The sequence below is a fragment of the Ambystoma mexicanum genome, chromosome 6q, assembly GCF_040938575.1.
Source record: "Ambystoma mexicanum isolate Mex_15411 chromosome 6q, UKY_AmexF1_1, whole genome shotgun sequence".
NCBI lineage: Eukaryota > Metazoa > Chordata > Amphibia > Caudata > Ambystomatidae > Ambystoma > Ambystoma mexicanum.
In genome coordinates, this window is record NC_090937.1 from 183484542 (window position 1) to 183501648 (window position 17107).

At 50.4% G+C, this 17107-nt stretch overlaps 1 protein-coding gene across 3 annotated transcripts in view; it reads right to left on the reverse strand.

Annotated features, from left to right (window-relative positions):
• Positions 1–17107, reverse strand: part of APTX (aprataxin) — a 620836-nt gene that overhangs the window by 558590 nt on the left and 45139 nt on the right. For all 3 annotated transcript variants that reach the window (XM_069630613.1, XM_069630612.1, XM_069630614.1), the window contains exon 2: positions 15151–15287. In XM_069630613.1, the coding sequence (XP_069486714.1) occupies positions 15151–15280 (130 nt within the window). In that variant the 5' untranslated portion in view covers positions 15281–15287. The remainder of the gene's footprint in view (positions 1–15150; positions 15288–17107) is intronic.

The window sequence follows — 17107 nt, forward strand, 5'->3', positions numbered from 1 at the left end:
CGTCGAAGAGGACCTTCCCCACGGGAGGGATCCCGACAAGGGTGACGGCAGCACCGGCGAGGGTCCTAGTCACCCGTCGCGCTCATCGCTTCCGGAGCCGCAGGATAACTCGGTGGCCATTTTGTTGGCAATACAATCCTTATGTTCGGAGATAAGGACCAACGCCAAGCCAGCGCCAAGATGCCTTTGGGTGTACATGTGCTTTACCAAGTTCAATTAACATTAACATAACATGGACGAGATTGCCCTTACCACTGACGGAGGATCCGGAACCAGGCTCGACGGAGGAACCAGAGCTGGGCCCGGCAGGAAGCCCCCCGAACAAGAGAAGACGGATCCATCCGGCCCCGCCTTCTCAGCCCTCGCAGGCTGCTCGGCCTTTACCCACGTCCCCCGTCACTGGGGATGACACAGGAACAGACACCATTGCCAGCCCGGGCCTCCCCATCCGACGAGATCGGATCTTTCCATGCAATGATCGCCAGGGCATCCGAGCTTTTTCAGCTCTGCCCCGGAGAGAAGAAGAAGGAAGGTTTCCTTTACCAACGGCGCGAGGCCAAGAGGAAGGCAGTTCTCGCCGTGCCTCTGCTGGATGATATCTGGGACGAGGGTCTCACCCTTCGCAAGAACCCGTCTACAACGCCTGCCAAGAGGGATCGGTACGAGAAGAAGTACCGGGTCCCCGACGCGGCCCCTTTGTGCCTTAGGGCACAACCGACCCCTGACTCGGTCGTCTCAGCGGCATCCAAGAAGAAAGCGGGAGGGCATCGGCCTCAAGAAGCTGGAAGGGAAGGGAAGAAGCTGGACGCAATGGGACGACAAGTTATCTCGTTGGCGGCAACAACGATTAAGGCGGCCAACGCCCTAGCGATCGTGGCCCGCTACGACAGGGAGTTATGGTACAAGATAGCCCCCCCTGTTGGACTTCCTACCGGATGACAAGAGGGCCGAGGCCCTGGAGATCTTGCAAGAAGGCGAAGTGGCGTCAGACCATGCCATTACGGTGGCAACGGACATTGCCGACACCGGTTTCCGCCAGCTAGGCAACGGCGTTTGCCTTAGACGAGGTTGGCTCAAGGCGATGGATTTCCGCCAGGATGCATAAGCCAAGGTGTTGGCCATGCCGTTCGACGGGAACAACCTGTTTGGGAAAACAGGTGGATGAGTCCCTCCAAGCCATCAAGGCGGACACAGAGACAGCTATAACCCTAGGCGTTCTCCGGCAACGAAGGCCGTTCTTTTCGGAGCACCGGAGGCAAGCAGGGATTCGGCGGTGGCTTCTCTACGTACCGCCAAGCGGCCAGCTCCTCGTCACAGGAAGCCTATAGAGGACGAGGCAAATCGTGTGGGCCCCGCCGTCGTCGCCAGGGAGGTCAAGGCGGCAAGGCGTCCTCCAAGCAAGATTGAACCGACAGCGGTGTCGGGCCCCCACCGAAGCACCCCGGTGGGAGGCCGGCTGGCGAAGTTCATCAGCGTGTGGGAGTCCATCTCCACTGACCGTTGGGTGCTGGATGCCCCCGCCCAGGGGCACACCCTCAAATTTCTAAGAAAGTGCCCCCGCATTCCACCCGTGGTCAGGAAGGAAAATCACGTCCCTCAACTGCTATTGGAGGTAAGGGCGTTGCTCAAAAAAGGTGCCATCGAGCTCGTCCCGAAGAGGCTCCAGGTCTCCGGAGTATACTCAAGGTACTTCCTAGTGAAAAAGAAGACAGGAGGATGGCGCCCCATCCTGGACCTGCGACGACCGAACAAGTACAGCAAGGCACAGAAGTTCCGGATGGTCACCCTCTAGCACGTGCTGGGACAGCTGGAGGAGGGCGATTTCCGGTTGTCGTTGGATTTGGAGGATGCGTACTTCCACATCCCCATTCTGAAAGGACACCGAAAGTTCCTCAGGTTCGTGGTCCAAGGACGGCACTACCAGTTCAAGGCCCTCCCGTTCGGATTGAAGTCGGCACCCAGGGTGTTCACCAAGTGCCTCGCACCGATGGCGGCGCGGCTGCGCCTGCAGGGGATCCACGTCTACCCCTACCTGGACGACTGGGTCATCCGAGCAAGGACAAGGGAGCTCGCCGTGGATCACACAGCAAATACCGTCCAGCTGCTCACAGACCTGGGATTCTCCATCAACTTTCCCAAATCCCACCTGGTCCCGTCGCAAGTCGCACTGTTTCTGGGAGCCAAGCTCGACACAGCGGCGCGTCTGGCCTCGCCGTCGGAGGAAAGGACGAAGGCCATCCTGGGCAAGGTGCAGCGTCTGCTGGCCACGGACGTGGCCAGGGTAAGGTCCACCAAGTCCCTCCTCGGGATGATGTCCTCCTGCATATATCTTGTGCGGCTGTGCAGGCTTCGGATGCGCCATCTGCAAGAATTCCTCGACTCCTGCTGGATCCAGGCGACGGGCAGCTTCGAGGACAGGATCCCGCTCGACGAGACCTTCCGACGAGCTATCCGGTGGTGGGGCACCCGCACTCATCTGATGGCGGGCACAGACTTTCAGACCCCATCCCACCAGATAACGGTGACGACGGATGCCTCCCTGGAAGGGTGGGGAGCACACACCGAAGAACTTCACGCGAGAGGCCTTTGGCTCCCGGAGGAGAAGACGCTCCACATCAACATCCTGGAGCTCAGTGCAGTGTTCTGGGCTCTCAGGTCTTTTCTCCCGTCCCTCAAAGGCAAGGTGGTGAGAATCTTCACCGACAACACCACCACGATGTTCTACATCCGGAAGCAGGGAGGAACCAGATCCCCAGCCCTCTCCAAGGAAGCCAAGGATGTGTGGCATTGGGCTGGCGCCCAAGGGATGTTTCTGGTGCCTTTTCATCTGGCAGGGATAAAGAACACCATCGCCGACTCACTCAGCAGGGATCTGCGCTCGTGCCACGAGTGGGAACTACGTCAGGATCAAGTGGATCGACTCTTCCGACGATGGGGAAAACCGCAGATCGACCTGTTCGCGACGGCGACGAAGTCCAAGTGCCAGAGGTTCGTCAGCAGGTTTCCCCAGCCGAGGAGCATGGGCGATGCTTTCTCATTCCCCTATGACGGCCTGTTCCTATATGCGTTCCCTTCGTTGCCATTGCTAATCCGACTCGTCAACCAGCTCAAGAGGTTCCGGTGCAGGATGATCCTAGTCGCACCGGCGTGGCCGAGGCAGATCTGGTTCCCGGACCTTCTGGACTTGTCAGCGTCCCCACCAGTCAAACTGCCGACGGACGCGGATCTTCTCTCCAGAGAAGGAGGCGCCATACTTCATCACGACCCGGAGTCGCTGAACTTGCAGGCCTGGCTCCTGCAGCACTAGAGTTTGGAGGGTACGATATCCCGGCTGACTGCAGAGAGGTCCTTGCAAAAGCCAGGGCGTCCTCAACTCTCAAGTGCTACGGACATAAGTGGAAGAGGTTCTCTGTCTGGTGCCGTGCACAGAAGATTAACCCTCTACGGATTACGGCCCCTCAAGTGCTGCCGTACCTATTGTCGCTGGCCAAGGCTAGACTGGCTCACGCCTCCCTCAAGCTACATCTGGCTGCGATCTCACACCAGAATCACAGGACGGGCGTCCTTGTGGTCCCATCGCCTGGTGAAGGAATTTATGAAGGGACTGTTCCGATCGTTCCCGCCGGTGAAGGCCCCTGCCCCGGCGTTGGAACTCAACTTGGTGCTGACCAGGCTCATGGGGGCGCCATTCGGGCCCCTGCATTCGGCACTGTTGAAATTCCTGTTGTGGAAGACTGCATTTCTTGTGGCCATCACCTCCGCACGGCGAGTGGGAGAGATCCAGGCCCTATCCTGCAAGCCTCCATACTTGACTTTTCACGACACGAGGGTAGTGCTGAGGACGCACCCCTCTTTTATGCCCAAGGTGCCGTCAGTCTTCCACCTCAACGAGCCCCTGGTGTTACCTGTTTTCTTCTCATTGCCTTCGTCACCGGCCGAGAGGACTTTGCACTCGCTGGATGTGGCTAGAGCGCTGAAGTTCTACGTGGACCGCACAAAGAGTTTTCGGAAGACATCACAGCTTTTTGTGAACTTTGGACCTGTGAACCAAGGGAAGGCTCTCTCGAAGGCTTCCATTTCCAGATGGCTCTACGCCTGCATCACGCACTGTCATCGGTTGGCAAACCGACCGTTGCCTGGCCGTCCGAGAGCCCATTCGACCAGAGACATCGCTGCTACCACAGCGTTCTTGTCTGGTGTGCCCCTGCTGGACATCTGCAGGGCTGCTACGTGTAAGTCGACGCACACCTTCACTAGATTCTACTGCATCGACCGGGATTCCAGGGAGGTGTCCAGGGTCGGCCAGGCGGTGCTGCGCAACTTGTTCGCCTAAGGCGAGTCTGGTGAGGAGGTAAGAACTGCTTAATGTTGAGTTTTGATGTAATGCTTAATGTTGAGTCTTTTTTCCACCTCCCGTTGGTTGTGCATGTGTTTACTGCTATGTATTCTTATATTCATGAGCATGTGAATCCATGCCAGACCCCATGCTGGAGAATGAACAAGTTACTTACCTGTAACTGTTGTTCTCCAGCATGGGTCTGGCATGGATTCACATGCAAACCCTCCCTCCTACTCCTCTGCGGCTCTTCACTTGGTCATACTGCCACTTTGCGCGCTACCAAATCTGAAGATGGCTGCCAGAGGCGGGGCTTAGGGAGTGGGCAGTCATTGGCTGGGGGCAGTATGACCCAGAGACCAGTGATTGGTTACTACTGAGAAAGACAGATCAGAAACTGATACTGATTTTTTTATTTACAGAGGATTCCCGGCCTGACAACGGGAAATATTCATGAGCATGGGAATCCATGCCAGACCCATGCTGGAGAACAACAGTTACAGGTAAGTAACTTGTTCTTTATATCTTTCTCCTTGTGCAGTGTGTGGCATACCCCTTCAGCAGCACGTTTGTGTATATTGCGCTAGCGTGACAATCTAGGCCGGCCCAGAGTGTGGCGCGACCCGTGATTTGTTGCCGAGTTGGGGGGGCCCCCTCAGCATGGCTCGCAGGGGGGCCCCCAAATTTTGTGTTACGCCACTGGTAGCGCTGAGTATATTGCAAAGGCCCTATGAACATGGGGGTTTGAAAATACCAAATTGTTCAACGGACGATAGACGTAGAACCAGACACAGAGGTGGGATCTAACCCCATGATTTTCGACCAGTAAAGACGTTATGATAATCAAGTAAACAGCAGAAACATGAAACTACCAACACAGTCAAGGCTTTTTTGAATGGAAACACAATGTAATCACTGCACCTATTAACTCACTGTGGCGCAGTTAAAGGTGTGAGAGCAACTCAGCATCATTCAACTAATACAACTTTACATTACACAGAGGGCATACCTCACACCAGCTGCCATTGCAAAATTCAAGGGAGCAGGCAAACAAGAATGTCCTAGACGCAGGGAAGGAGAGGCAGGTTTTGTGCACATGTTCTGGGGATGACCAGTAGTTCAGGTGTTCTGGAGAGAAGTAGCACATAAAGCGGCCCAAGGAGGTATAGAACTTGAAATACAATCCCCAGAGGTATGCATGCTTGGCCGCTACAAGAGGAGCATGAAGAATAAACCACTGAACAAGATCAAGGATCTGATGTATATACTAGCTAAACGCAGCATAGCCATTAGGTGGAAGGACACAAAGAAACCGAGCATTGTCAGATGGTGGGAAGATTTGAAAAAATGGGCAACAGCAGAAACTGGGGTATGGGAAAAGGGGCTGGGTGAACAAAAGCAAGAATTAGGGTAGGACATCCAAAGGTGGATTGCTCGGACTGTGACTCTGTTTACTTTTGATAAAGGGGAAGTTGCGAAGCAAGATACATCAGAATAAGTAGAGATAGTGCGATTGGAAAGTATATGACATGCATTACTCACCGTAATAGCATTTCTGATGATTGTATCTGCTTAGATTCACATGCTGTGCATATAGTCCGACATCCAGTGGCAGCCACGGAGTATTGCATCTTGTCTTTCGGGCACCGAAAGGGAGCATCGGCATAGGCGTGTCTGTAACACTATCCCTATCGTGACGTGTAGTGTACCCAAAATCCCTCACGCGCCGAGGTCCCTCCGATTGTATTTTTCCTGCCATGAGGGAGCCCAAGGCTATTGTGAGTGAGTACATAAAGAGAAAAAGTAGTAAGACGTCTATGTTTCTTCCACCCTAGCGGGGTGGAGGAGGGCAGGGTGGGCGCATGTGAATCTAAGCAGATACAATCATCAGAAATGCTATTAAAGTGAGTAATGCATGTCTTCTGATGCTCGTTAATCTAATTAGAATCACATGCTGGGCATAGACTGGCGAGCAGTACGCGGAGTTGGAGGTGGGTTGTGAGAAGGAACAGTAGTGAAAAGATGTCTTAGTACTGCTTGTCCCACCTGAGAATCAGATCTAGAATGAGAGTCTAGGCCAGTGGTCTTCAAACTTTTTTGGCTCTGGCCCCCCTTAGCCAAGTTTGGGCAGGCCGGGCCCCCCTAAAAGTGCCGGATGGACAGTATGTAGAAATCGCTATGAACTTTTGTGTACCGTCGCCGCACCCTACTCCCAGTACAGACCCTGGGCTCTCCCCCACCATACTCCCACCACTTTCCCAGTGCTGCCGCCCACCCTGCTCCGACCACTTTCCCATAACACAAACATACACACATCCATACACATTTAAATAAAAAATAAATCGCCATGAACTTACCTTCTGCAGGGGCCTGCGCATGGTTGCTAAAATGCCCCGTTCCAGATTACTCTGCCCGTATGTGCGAGGAGGCGCAGGAGCACCCCCTCGCACATACATACATGCAGTGCCCCAGGCAGCATTTCCAATGAGCTATGCAAGGCTGGCGAAGCAAAACACCCCCAACGTTGCATGGCTCAGTGATCATGTGCGGCTGGGCAAATGAACTGTCAAAGACAAACAGTGTTTACCTTTGACAGTTCAGCCAGCCCAGGAGCACTCCCTCAGCTGGAAAAAGCAGCAGAGGGAGTGCTCAGTGTTTCACTGGGCTGGGTCCTCCATAATGGGTCAGGTGGCCAGTGGGTGGATGCCCCCTCACCCATTATGGATGAGTCGGCAGGCTTGGACTGGGCAATAGGGCGATGACTGTACCAAAAATGCAAAATGCTAGTGTAGGCCAATCAAAATGGGCCACTTTTTTGGCCAATGTGGGCCAGTTTGAGAAGTTGCTTCACTATGCAGCTAGTAGTTTTGACCATTGTTGCTGAATAAATATTCTTTAAATATCACAATTTGTTTACATTTGAATAAAAAACAACCCCTTGGGTACTATTCAAACAGCCTGTGACTAAAGGACTGAATAGCCATTTGCAACTGCTGGCCATGTTTTCATTGGTGCCTAAGACCGTTTTATGGTCCAGTCTGACCATGTGAGCTGCCCCCTCCTCCAATCTAAAAAAAAAAGAAACTTTTTTTTTTTTTACAATTCATGCTGGGCTTTGATGCCCCCCCTAGGAGGGGGGCGCGCACCACAGTTTGAAGACCTCTGGTCTAGGCAATAGTGTTTTGTAAATGTGTGTATAGAACTCCAGGTCCCCCCTTTGCAAATGGACTCAAGGGGAACATTTGCAATGAATGCTATGGAAGCCACAGTGCTCCGAGTAGAGTGTACTCTAGGCTTGAAGGGCAGTTCTCTCTTAGCAAGAGTATAACATAGTGTGATGCATTTGACAATCCACCTTGAGATAGCTGATTTAGAGACAGGATCCCGTTATCTACCAGCTGCCACTGAAACAAAAAACCGGTTTGTCTTCCTCAGTGGTTTTGTTCTTTCCAGGTAAAACATGACTGCCCTACGCACATCTAGTGTGTGTGTGTATGCTTGTTTTGGCCATGCTAGTGGGATTCTGGAAGAAAGTGGGTAGTTCAATTGATTGGTTCACATGGAACTTTCTAAATGAATTTACGCGCGAATCGGCGATGCGTGCGCAGAACCACCTTATCCCTGTGGACTGTAACAAAAGGGTCTAGAACTGACAGGGCCTGAAGTTCACTAACCCTTCTAATAGAGGTTATAGCCAATAGGAAGGCTGTCTTGTAAGTAAGGTATTTTAGACTTGCTTTATGCATTGGTTCAAAGGGAGACCCCATGAGTCTGGTCAATACTACGTTTAGATCCCATCGGGGAGCTGGGTTAGAGACGGGGGGATGAATTCTCTGAACCCCTTCTATAAAAACCTTAATAACAGGTATTTTAGGCTGAGAGAGCAGCTAGGTGAACCTTTAGGGAATTAAAAACCAGTCCCGAATCTAACAAGTGTGTAGATACAACACAATGTGGGTAGGAGAGCAGTCAATCGGGTTGATGCCCTTGGTATTGCACCAGATGACAAAGCGTTTCCACTTACTGGAATAGCAATACCGGGTGTTAGGTTTCCTAGCTTCCCTAAGTATATCCATGCATCTCTAAAGGATTTGAAGGTGTCCGAACTCTAGGACCTCAGGAGCCAGGCCGCTAAGTTCAGAGTTTGCGGGCATGGGTGAAGTGTTTCTCCTTTGTCCTGAGACAACATGTTGTACGGGCAAGGAAACTTCATAGGAGGGGAGAGGGACATCTCCATCAGATGAGAGAACCAGGGTTGGCGGGCCCACATGGGGGCCACCAATATCATGGTGACTGGTTCCTGGTGCATCTTGTGCACGATCTTGTTGAGTAGGGGAGTCGGGGGGGGAAAAGCATAAACAAATTTCCCTGACCATGTTATCCAGAGTCTGTTCCCCTTCGAGCGGTTCTGGGTATACCTGGAGGCGTAATCTAGGCATTGGGTGTTCTCTTGAGTGGCAAACAAGTCTATCTCTGGGAAGCCCAGTTCTGCGAAGACGTTGGAGACGATGTCTTCATGTAGGTGCCATTCGTACTCTGGGCAGTGGAAAATCTCGTCGGCTAGAAGGTGGAGTTCGCTGGGAACATGTTGGGACAGGAGGAACATCTTGTGTTTGAGAGCCCACAACCAAATGTTTTGGGACAGCTTGGATAGCCCTGGTGAGTGTGTGCCCCTTTGTTTGTTCAGGTAATACATGGCTGTCTGTCAAAATCAGAACTGTCTTCCCCTGTAGCTGTGTCTGAAAGGCCTTTAGTGCTTTGAATACTGCCAATAGCTCCAACAGGTTTATGTGGTTGGACTCTACTTGAGGGGACCACACTCCATGTGCTGTCTGCTGTAGCAGATGAGCCCCCACCCCGTGAGAGATGCGTCTGTCATTTGAGTGGCTTCTACTGCAGGGGTGGTGAAGGTCTTCCCTTTCAAGAGCCCCTCTTGAATGGGACGCATGCGCAGCCGGGTGTGAGGAACTAAATAAATGCAGGACGCCATCATTCCTAGCAGTCGCATGGCCTTGCGTACCGTCACTTCCCGACGGGCTACATATTGAGGGATCTGAAACAGCATGTTCAGAGGGGAAGACAATGCAGTCTTTGGTCCGAATTAGAGCCCACTAGAATGTTTTTGACCTGACTGGGGTCTAAGCTGAATTTCTTCTCGTTGATGCAGACTGAACAAGAGGTCTATTGTCTTCCGAGTATTCAATAGGCATATTTCGTAGGAGTCCCCTGTTATGAGCCAGTTGTCGAGGTAAGGGTAAACCGGGACAGCTAGTCTGTGCAGGTGTGCTGCAGCTACACCAGAACCTTTGTAAACACCCTTGGCTCTGAGGCAATGCCAAAGGGGAGTACTTTGAATTGATAGTGCCGGTCCTCTATCATGAACCTTAGATATTTTCTGTGCCTGGCAACATTGAAATATGAAAGTATGCATCTTTCCTGTCCAGTGTTGCCATGTAATCCCCCTGTTTTTACAATAGGATTACTTCCTGCAGAATTACCATACGAAACTTTTGAGGTTTGACGAATTTGTCCGCTGGGCGCAAGTCTAGTACAGGGTGCATGGTGAGGTCCTTTTTGGGTAAAAGGAAGTACACTGAATAAATACCCCGGTTTACCTGAAGAATAGGAACGGCTTCTATGGCGTCCTTTTCCAGAAGTGCTTCCACCTCTTGTATCAGGATTCGCAGATGGTCTGGCGTCAGGCGCCGTGCTTTGGGCAGTCTGAATTGTGGTGGTCGGGCGAATTCCACACAGTATTCGTGGGCGACCGTCTTGAGAACCCAATGGTCTGATGTTAAGCGTCCCCCCGACAGCGGTGACATGGGAGGGGACCTGGATTGTAGGTCATTTCTGACCAGAGGCTGTAGTACCCCTGTAGTTGGGGCCTCTGCCTTTCCCGTGCCGCTGTCCCCTGGGTGGATAGTTGGCAGGGGTGCTGGATGCCTGTCCAGAGTCCCAGGCATTTCCTGTATTATATAATTTTTGATTGGAACAGGATTGGCACCGAAAGGACCTGCAGCAGCCGCTTCCCCTCTGGGGGAGGGCTTTTGGGTGATTTGCTCCTTTTTGGCAGTCACAAGGGCATCATCGACTGCTTTACCAAAGAGATTTGTCTCCACAACAGGCTTATAAGAGCTGCCTGGGTTTCCGGCTTGAAACCCGGGTTCCTAAGCCAAGCATGCCGTTTCAGCAGGGTGCCTTGAGCTAGTGCTCTTCCTCCCGTCTCCGCAGCATCCAGCGTGTTCTTCGGTACGGTTTGGTTGACCTGCCTGCCCTCGGTTACGATGGCAAGTAACTTGGTTCTAGCGGGCTCAGGTACCTCTTGGAGGCCCTCCTGCAGTAGGTTCCACTGTGCATCGGCATAACTAGCAAGCAATGGAGTGTTTGCTATGCGCATGGAAAAGGCAGTTGCTGTGGTGATCCGTTTTCCCAAGGCATACAGCCTCTTTGACTCCTTATCAGGAGGTGCCTCTCCTGTAGCAAGGGAGACCCTTGCCAGTTTATGGGTGGTGGTAACCACTAGTGAGTTGGGGTGGCATGGCCCTTAATGTATGTAGGGTCAGTAGGTGATGAGTGAAATAATCTCTCCACCCTCAGATTTACTGCCCTAGTCAAGGCTGCCGTGATCAAGGAAGGAGCCAGTCTCCTCTTGATAGAATTGAGAAGAGGTATGGCCTGTCTGGAGGGGGCTTTTCTTTGAGGATATCTTCCACAAAGTCCTTTTCAGGCAAAGCCTCCAGGGTGGCTATCTGAAAGTATTCAGCCGACATCCTCAATTTTGCTTTGAACGCCATCTGATCGTCCACTGGGGAAGCTTGGCGGGCCGGAGTGGAGGGAGGGGAATCCAAACATAGGACATCAGGGTCTTGGTCGTGAGTGGGGAGGCCCATGGTTCCGTCTCACCCTGGTGACTGTCCTCCTAGTATCCTGTGGGATCTGCCTGGTCATCCACAATGTAGTTCTGTAGGAAGTTGGCATACTCCTCCTCATCATAAATGTCCTGATAAGTGTCCATCTGGATCTCGTCTTTGGGATGGATGGAAGTGTAATCCTCCTGAGAAGGTCCTAATTTTCCTAGATAATTTGAAGCAGGCACAGAGGGAGGGTCCTCCCGAGGTCTCTTGGGTGTAGGTTGCTCTGAAAAACGAGACAAACTTGTCCAACCTGTTCATACACCTTTCAAATTTTTCTCTGGTCCATCTAGATGAACCAAAAGAGTGGACATTTTTTATTTTCCTCCCTACGGCGCCGGAATTTGTCTCCAATAGCTCTAGACAAATGCACAGATCCATCTTCGTAGCCCTAGCAAGCATCGGGGCGCTGAGGCGCGTCTTGTCCGCAGACCGCTCCTTGCGATTCGTCGTCTCCTTAGACCTCTCCTTCAGCCTCACTGCCGATGCAATCCTAGCGATGCTTTCGGAGATGTTCAGCGAATCGAGCCGATGTGCCGGTTGACTAGGAGGCCTAGCGGTAGATTTTTCTCCTACCGGGGCCTTCTGGAGCGTCGGAGTGTCAACTACGTGCGCTTCGATGGCCGGATGTGTTTTGGAAGTAGCGCTCTTTGGTTTAGAAGGCCCAGTCGCAAGACGGTGCTGCGGATGCGGGGGAAGGCCGTTGAACTTGAAGATCAGAGGATTCCGTCGAAATTTTCGGCGGTCATTTTGGTGCTTTCACCCGTTTCGATGGTACTGCCGAAACCGGGGTTGGGGTTGTGTGTTTAGTGTGGCTTCGATCTTGTACGCCCCTGTCGCCGGGTGTTATCCCCACAGCGTGACTAACATCAGGCCAGCCCACGACATGCCGTAGGCCGACCACCGCTTAACGTGGTGCTCCTTAAGCGGTTTAGGGCGCAGTAGTTTACAGGCCGCGCACCGTGCTTCATCGTGGTGAAGGGGTAGACAATTATTGCACTAGTGCTCGTCCTTCCAAGGATATCTGGCCCTGCAAGAGGGGCAAAACCTAAATGGTGTTCTTTCCATAGCGAAAGGCAATAAATGCAATGACCAGACCTAGAGGGCATACGAGGGGAAAGAGGAGAGACATAGCTGAAATGATATGGCCACCCCGACCCCACTCTCCCTACTGTGTAGGCCGGCCAGAGGGCCCGGTCACGTGGATGGCTCTGCCGCCGGATCTTAGGCATCGAAAGTCCACCGCAGTCTTCGGCGAAGTGCAGGAACCACTGTTGAAATGACTTAATATGATTGTCGATTGACAAAGTGATAAAGTCTCTTATGAAAGAGCTCTGAAATAGGGCGACCAGTAATTTGGGTGGAAAAAAATAATCTGATGGACCTCGGCACGTGAGGGATTTTGGGTACACTACACGTCACGATAAGGATAGTGTTACAGACACGCCTATGCCGACGTCGCTTTCGGTCCCCGAAAGACAAGATGCAATACTCTGCAGCTACCACTGGATGTCGAACTATACGCACAGCATGTGATTCTAAGCAGATTAACAAGCATCAGCAATTAAGACACTATGCACAGGCTGGTTTGGGGGTGGGGGTTGGCATGTTGTAGGGAATATTGAGAACAGATACTGGAATATGATCATGTACACTATTGTGTTGTTTTGTTATCGTTTATTGTTATAATGTAAAATGTAATAAAAATATATATATATATTTTTTATTTATTTTTGTTAAGTATTAGGAAAGCCCGGAAACCCCAAAAAGGCAGACGCCCCACTGAGGCCCTGCAAAAACAAGCCTGTCAAGAGGGCCAGAGGACTTTAGGGAGTCCTGGAAGCACGAAACATAGTTAACAGAACTGGGAGCAGAGAGAACCTGGAGGGTTTACATGTTTAAAAACAAGACACAGACACCATCAAGCACCAAGGCAGAAATGGTGGAATTGTGTTCTGAGAAAAGGGAACCATATGAAATATGTATTACAGAGTCTGCCGAGAGGACTGTACTGCAAGAAATTGATGGAAATAAAATAAACAAAATTAAAAAAGATGAACTTTGAAAATACAGCCTTCTTGGAAGTGTTGAGCCAGGCAGAAGCCAAAACAGCTATTGCTCTGGTCTTCTTTTTGTTATTTGTTTCCTAAGTGGTAGGGCCAGTTACCTAATAGGATTAGGACTAAGGACTAATTCTTTTGAACTTTGACGACCACCTTTACTTTTTAGTTTGTTAGGCATAACAGAAGAGCTAGGAAGGCATTTTAATTTGAATAAAGAACCCTTGAACATGGCACCACTTCTACTCCTTCTGGTTTACCACAGTTGGCTGTATTTTTAAGAGATCAGCCTACTCCCTGCCAACACTCCTAGTGCCTCCCCCATGTCATATGCTCCCCATCGCCAACCTCTGGGTAAGACATTTCAAGGAGGGATGGGACTTCCTCTTAAAGGCATTTAGCACACGCCTTTTCAATTGTGTGTTGGCAGCCCTGTGCTCAGGCTGCTTGTTTTTCTTTCTGTGAGGAGTTATGTTTCCAACTAGGTTTGGGGAGGATTTCTGTGTCTAGTCCATTCCCTTAGTTCCAGTCTGGATTTTCTTGGTTGTGCCCCACTACTTTCTGGAAGTTGTTGTTCTGAAAAAGATTCAAGAGAACTTTTGCAATAAGCGGGCTGACAGGTACAGTGGAAGAGACAATGGTACCAGCAGTCATATACAATGCACACTGCAGGGGGGCAAGGACTACGCCCTCCCCCAAACTCCATCATTCCGCCTCTGGTATAGGACCAGCTAGTCCCCGGGGATCTCTCTCAGGTGGCCAGGGCACGGACATCACCTTTGGATCTAGATGGTTGTAGCTTGCTCCGATCCTTAGATTTAGGGTTAGATAGGCGTTTATCCAACCCATTGAAGTTCAATAAACACTCTTGAACTGTGATCACTTGTGTCTGTCTTCACTGTTTGATACCATGCCTTCCTTACATGGGACACCAAGGGTGCTGATGGATTCATTTAGGAAGGATATGAAAATAGTTGTGAATTCAGGATGTTTTAATGGTGGGTTTGCAATAGTTTGGAGGGCACGTATCTTCTGGAGAGATCCGGTTGGGTTGCATGACTCAATGGTAACAAGATGGTAGTCTGCAGTGGAAAGGAGATTAATGTGGTTGGTGAGGAGATGGACGGAGACGTAAGCAGGGTGTTAGTGAAATAGAAGTTTGAGCATCCTTTATTGTCAAGTGTGTTCCTGGATGTTAAGGATCTTGCTGTTGTAACGTGCAGCAATCTAACCACATAGTTGTTGATTCGGAATTGGAGTTGTGTTGTAGGCTTTCAGTTTTTTTAAGTCTTGGATGATCTTTAACATTTCCCTTTGGTTGGGTTTTGCCGAATCAATGCTTTCGGAGTAGTGCGTGTTCTTCATTTGGAGGACTTCTGCCCTGTAAAAGTAGAATTGTTGCTGGGTAGATTTTAATTGTTTCTCCATGGTTTCTTCAGTTTACGATTTTTATTTTCATACAGTTTAGTTTGAGGGTGAACCATCTAGCTTACTTTCTTCTTTTGGGAGGTTTTGAAAGGTTTCTATGAGGCGATACTGTACAAGAGAGAAATTATCCGGTTACAAATGTTGCAAAGTTACACATTCAATGTGTTTGAAGGTCCATCTGTGGGAGGGTAAACCTGTTTGCTGAAAGTCTTTCTAGCACTGATGATTTGTGTTGCTTTCCCTGGTCTGGTTATTGGGGGTGGCCCTTTTGATGGCTCTGTAAGTAGCGATATCTGTGAATATTGTGAAAGGTATGGCTAAGGTAGTCTTCCAAGGAATGGTGCACTCGTGTGCAGATGGAAAACGATTCATAAATATGCAAAAATAGAAAAGTTGCATCCACTGTTTTACTTACCCTGTACCCTGGAACATTTCTTGTCCCGTATCTCAGTCTTGGGCCCTCGACCGATTGCCACTGTCTCCAAGTGGGGAAGCTTGATCCGCTGCTGGGGCTTATCCCCACTCACCAGCCAGCATTCACGCATGGCTACACTGTTGGAAAACAGATTAGAGGGGCAGGGGTTTACAAATAAGGGTATAGGTAAGCAAACCAACTTAATTTGAACGTCAATATGTGACATAAACAGTCATATGTACCTGCATGCAATCAAAGATGTCCTTAGCACATGCAATGCAAATGTGCCATTTTATGAAATATGTTGAAACAAATAAACTATGATTGTCAACAACATTGAGGTGAAAAAAAAAATCAAAAAGAATCAGCTCACTCAGAAAACCAATTCCGACATCAACAAACATGACAAAATCATTCAACGGTTGTGCTCTTGTAGGAGGGGGCAGGGGCAATGAAACCATGTAGCCACTAAATTGCAGTTTTCTACCACAAATCAATGCAAATGTCCCACACCAGCTGGTAGGGAGATTGCTCCTGTTTCTGTTGTGGAGAGCATAGAAAAACGAAACGTCCAGTGTTAGGAAGGGTTAATCACCAAGTTAGACCTGACTCTCACCTTGGTGATAGAGCAGTCAGACTTTACTTAGAGGAGCAAGGTGGTCATGAAATGCAGGTCGGCAGCCCACAAGTACACAAAAGGATTAAATGAAAAATATACACTTTAGAAAAAGTAAATCATAGACAAAGGTTTTGGGAAAGGACTAAAGCACATGTAAAGTGTATTAAAAGGTACTAACTCAGTGCCAGATAGGAGGCGCACCTACCCCCTACGAGAGTAAGCAAGAGAGGAGGGAGCACCTCCTAGGGGGGGAAAAAAACACAGGTACACAAACAAACAGCAGTCACACCATGAGAGAAGGCCTTGCTGGGAAATGTGGGGGTAGGGATGCACTGTGTATACCATCAGCCCAGGGAACCTTCCTATGTTATAAAACACATTTAGCAGAGAATGCCCCCAGGGTGGGGCTTGTCCGGGAAACCTATCCTGAACACGATCGACACCACGGGTTGGGGAGGAGGGAGACGGGGTTTAAGTTGCTCGTCACGGGCAAACCAAAGCAGCTAAGACACCACTGGGTGATATAATGAAAGGGTGGCAAGCCAATCCTACGGGCACTCGGGGGGGTAGAGGGAAAGTGGACCGGAGCCAGAGAACCAATCACATGGTCACGAATGCCTGTCGACAGAGAATGTGAAACTGGACAGAGTGGTGTTCCTGGGAAGACCAATCAAATAGTACGTTTCTATGTCCCTAGGAGGTGGCCAACCTTCCGAGTAAAAACAAAGAGGTGATGGCTGGAAGGTTTAGAAGGAATCTTAACCCCTTGTGACTGTCTTTTTTAATATAATGGTTTTGTAGCCTGGAGGGTTGCTCTGGGAAACCCTCCAGGCCATTGTTGTTCGCCTGCCAAGCCATTACAGAAGGGGAAAGACCACATGCAAATCATGCTTGGTCCCACTGTCATGTCTCCTGTCACAAGACCCCGTTCTTGCAGCCTCGGTGCCCCTTTAGGTACCCACCAAACCCCCTCTATATCCCGTTTACCTCCACATACCCGACGGCAGCAGTTTGGTGCTCAGATCCAGCACACCCGGAAGAGGAGAGGCTTGGACGGTCACCTGAGATCCTTGTGACCGTTCCTCCACTGGCAAGTACCATGGCGTTATTCAACGGTGTGCCGTGGACATCTGCACTACCTGGTTTCGCGTTGTTCTCCATGTCACTTGATCAGGAAGAAACGAGTACCTGATATCAACACGTGACACGGAGCATGCGTCATGTGACTCAGGTCACATGACTCGTCAGTGCAGTTAAAAGGACTAGGTAAGCGCTCAAACAACGCTTCACAGCTGCTATTTACGAGTACTGTTTGGCGCTTCGTTCCTTTGATATCTA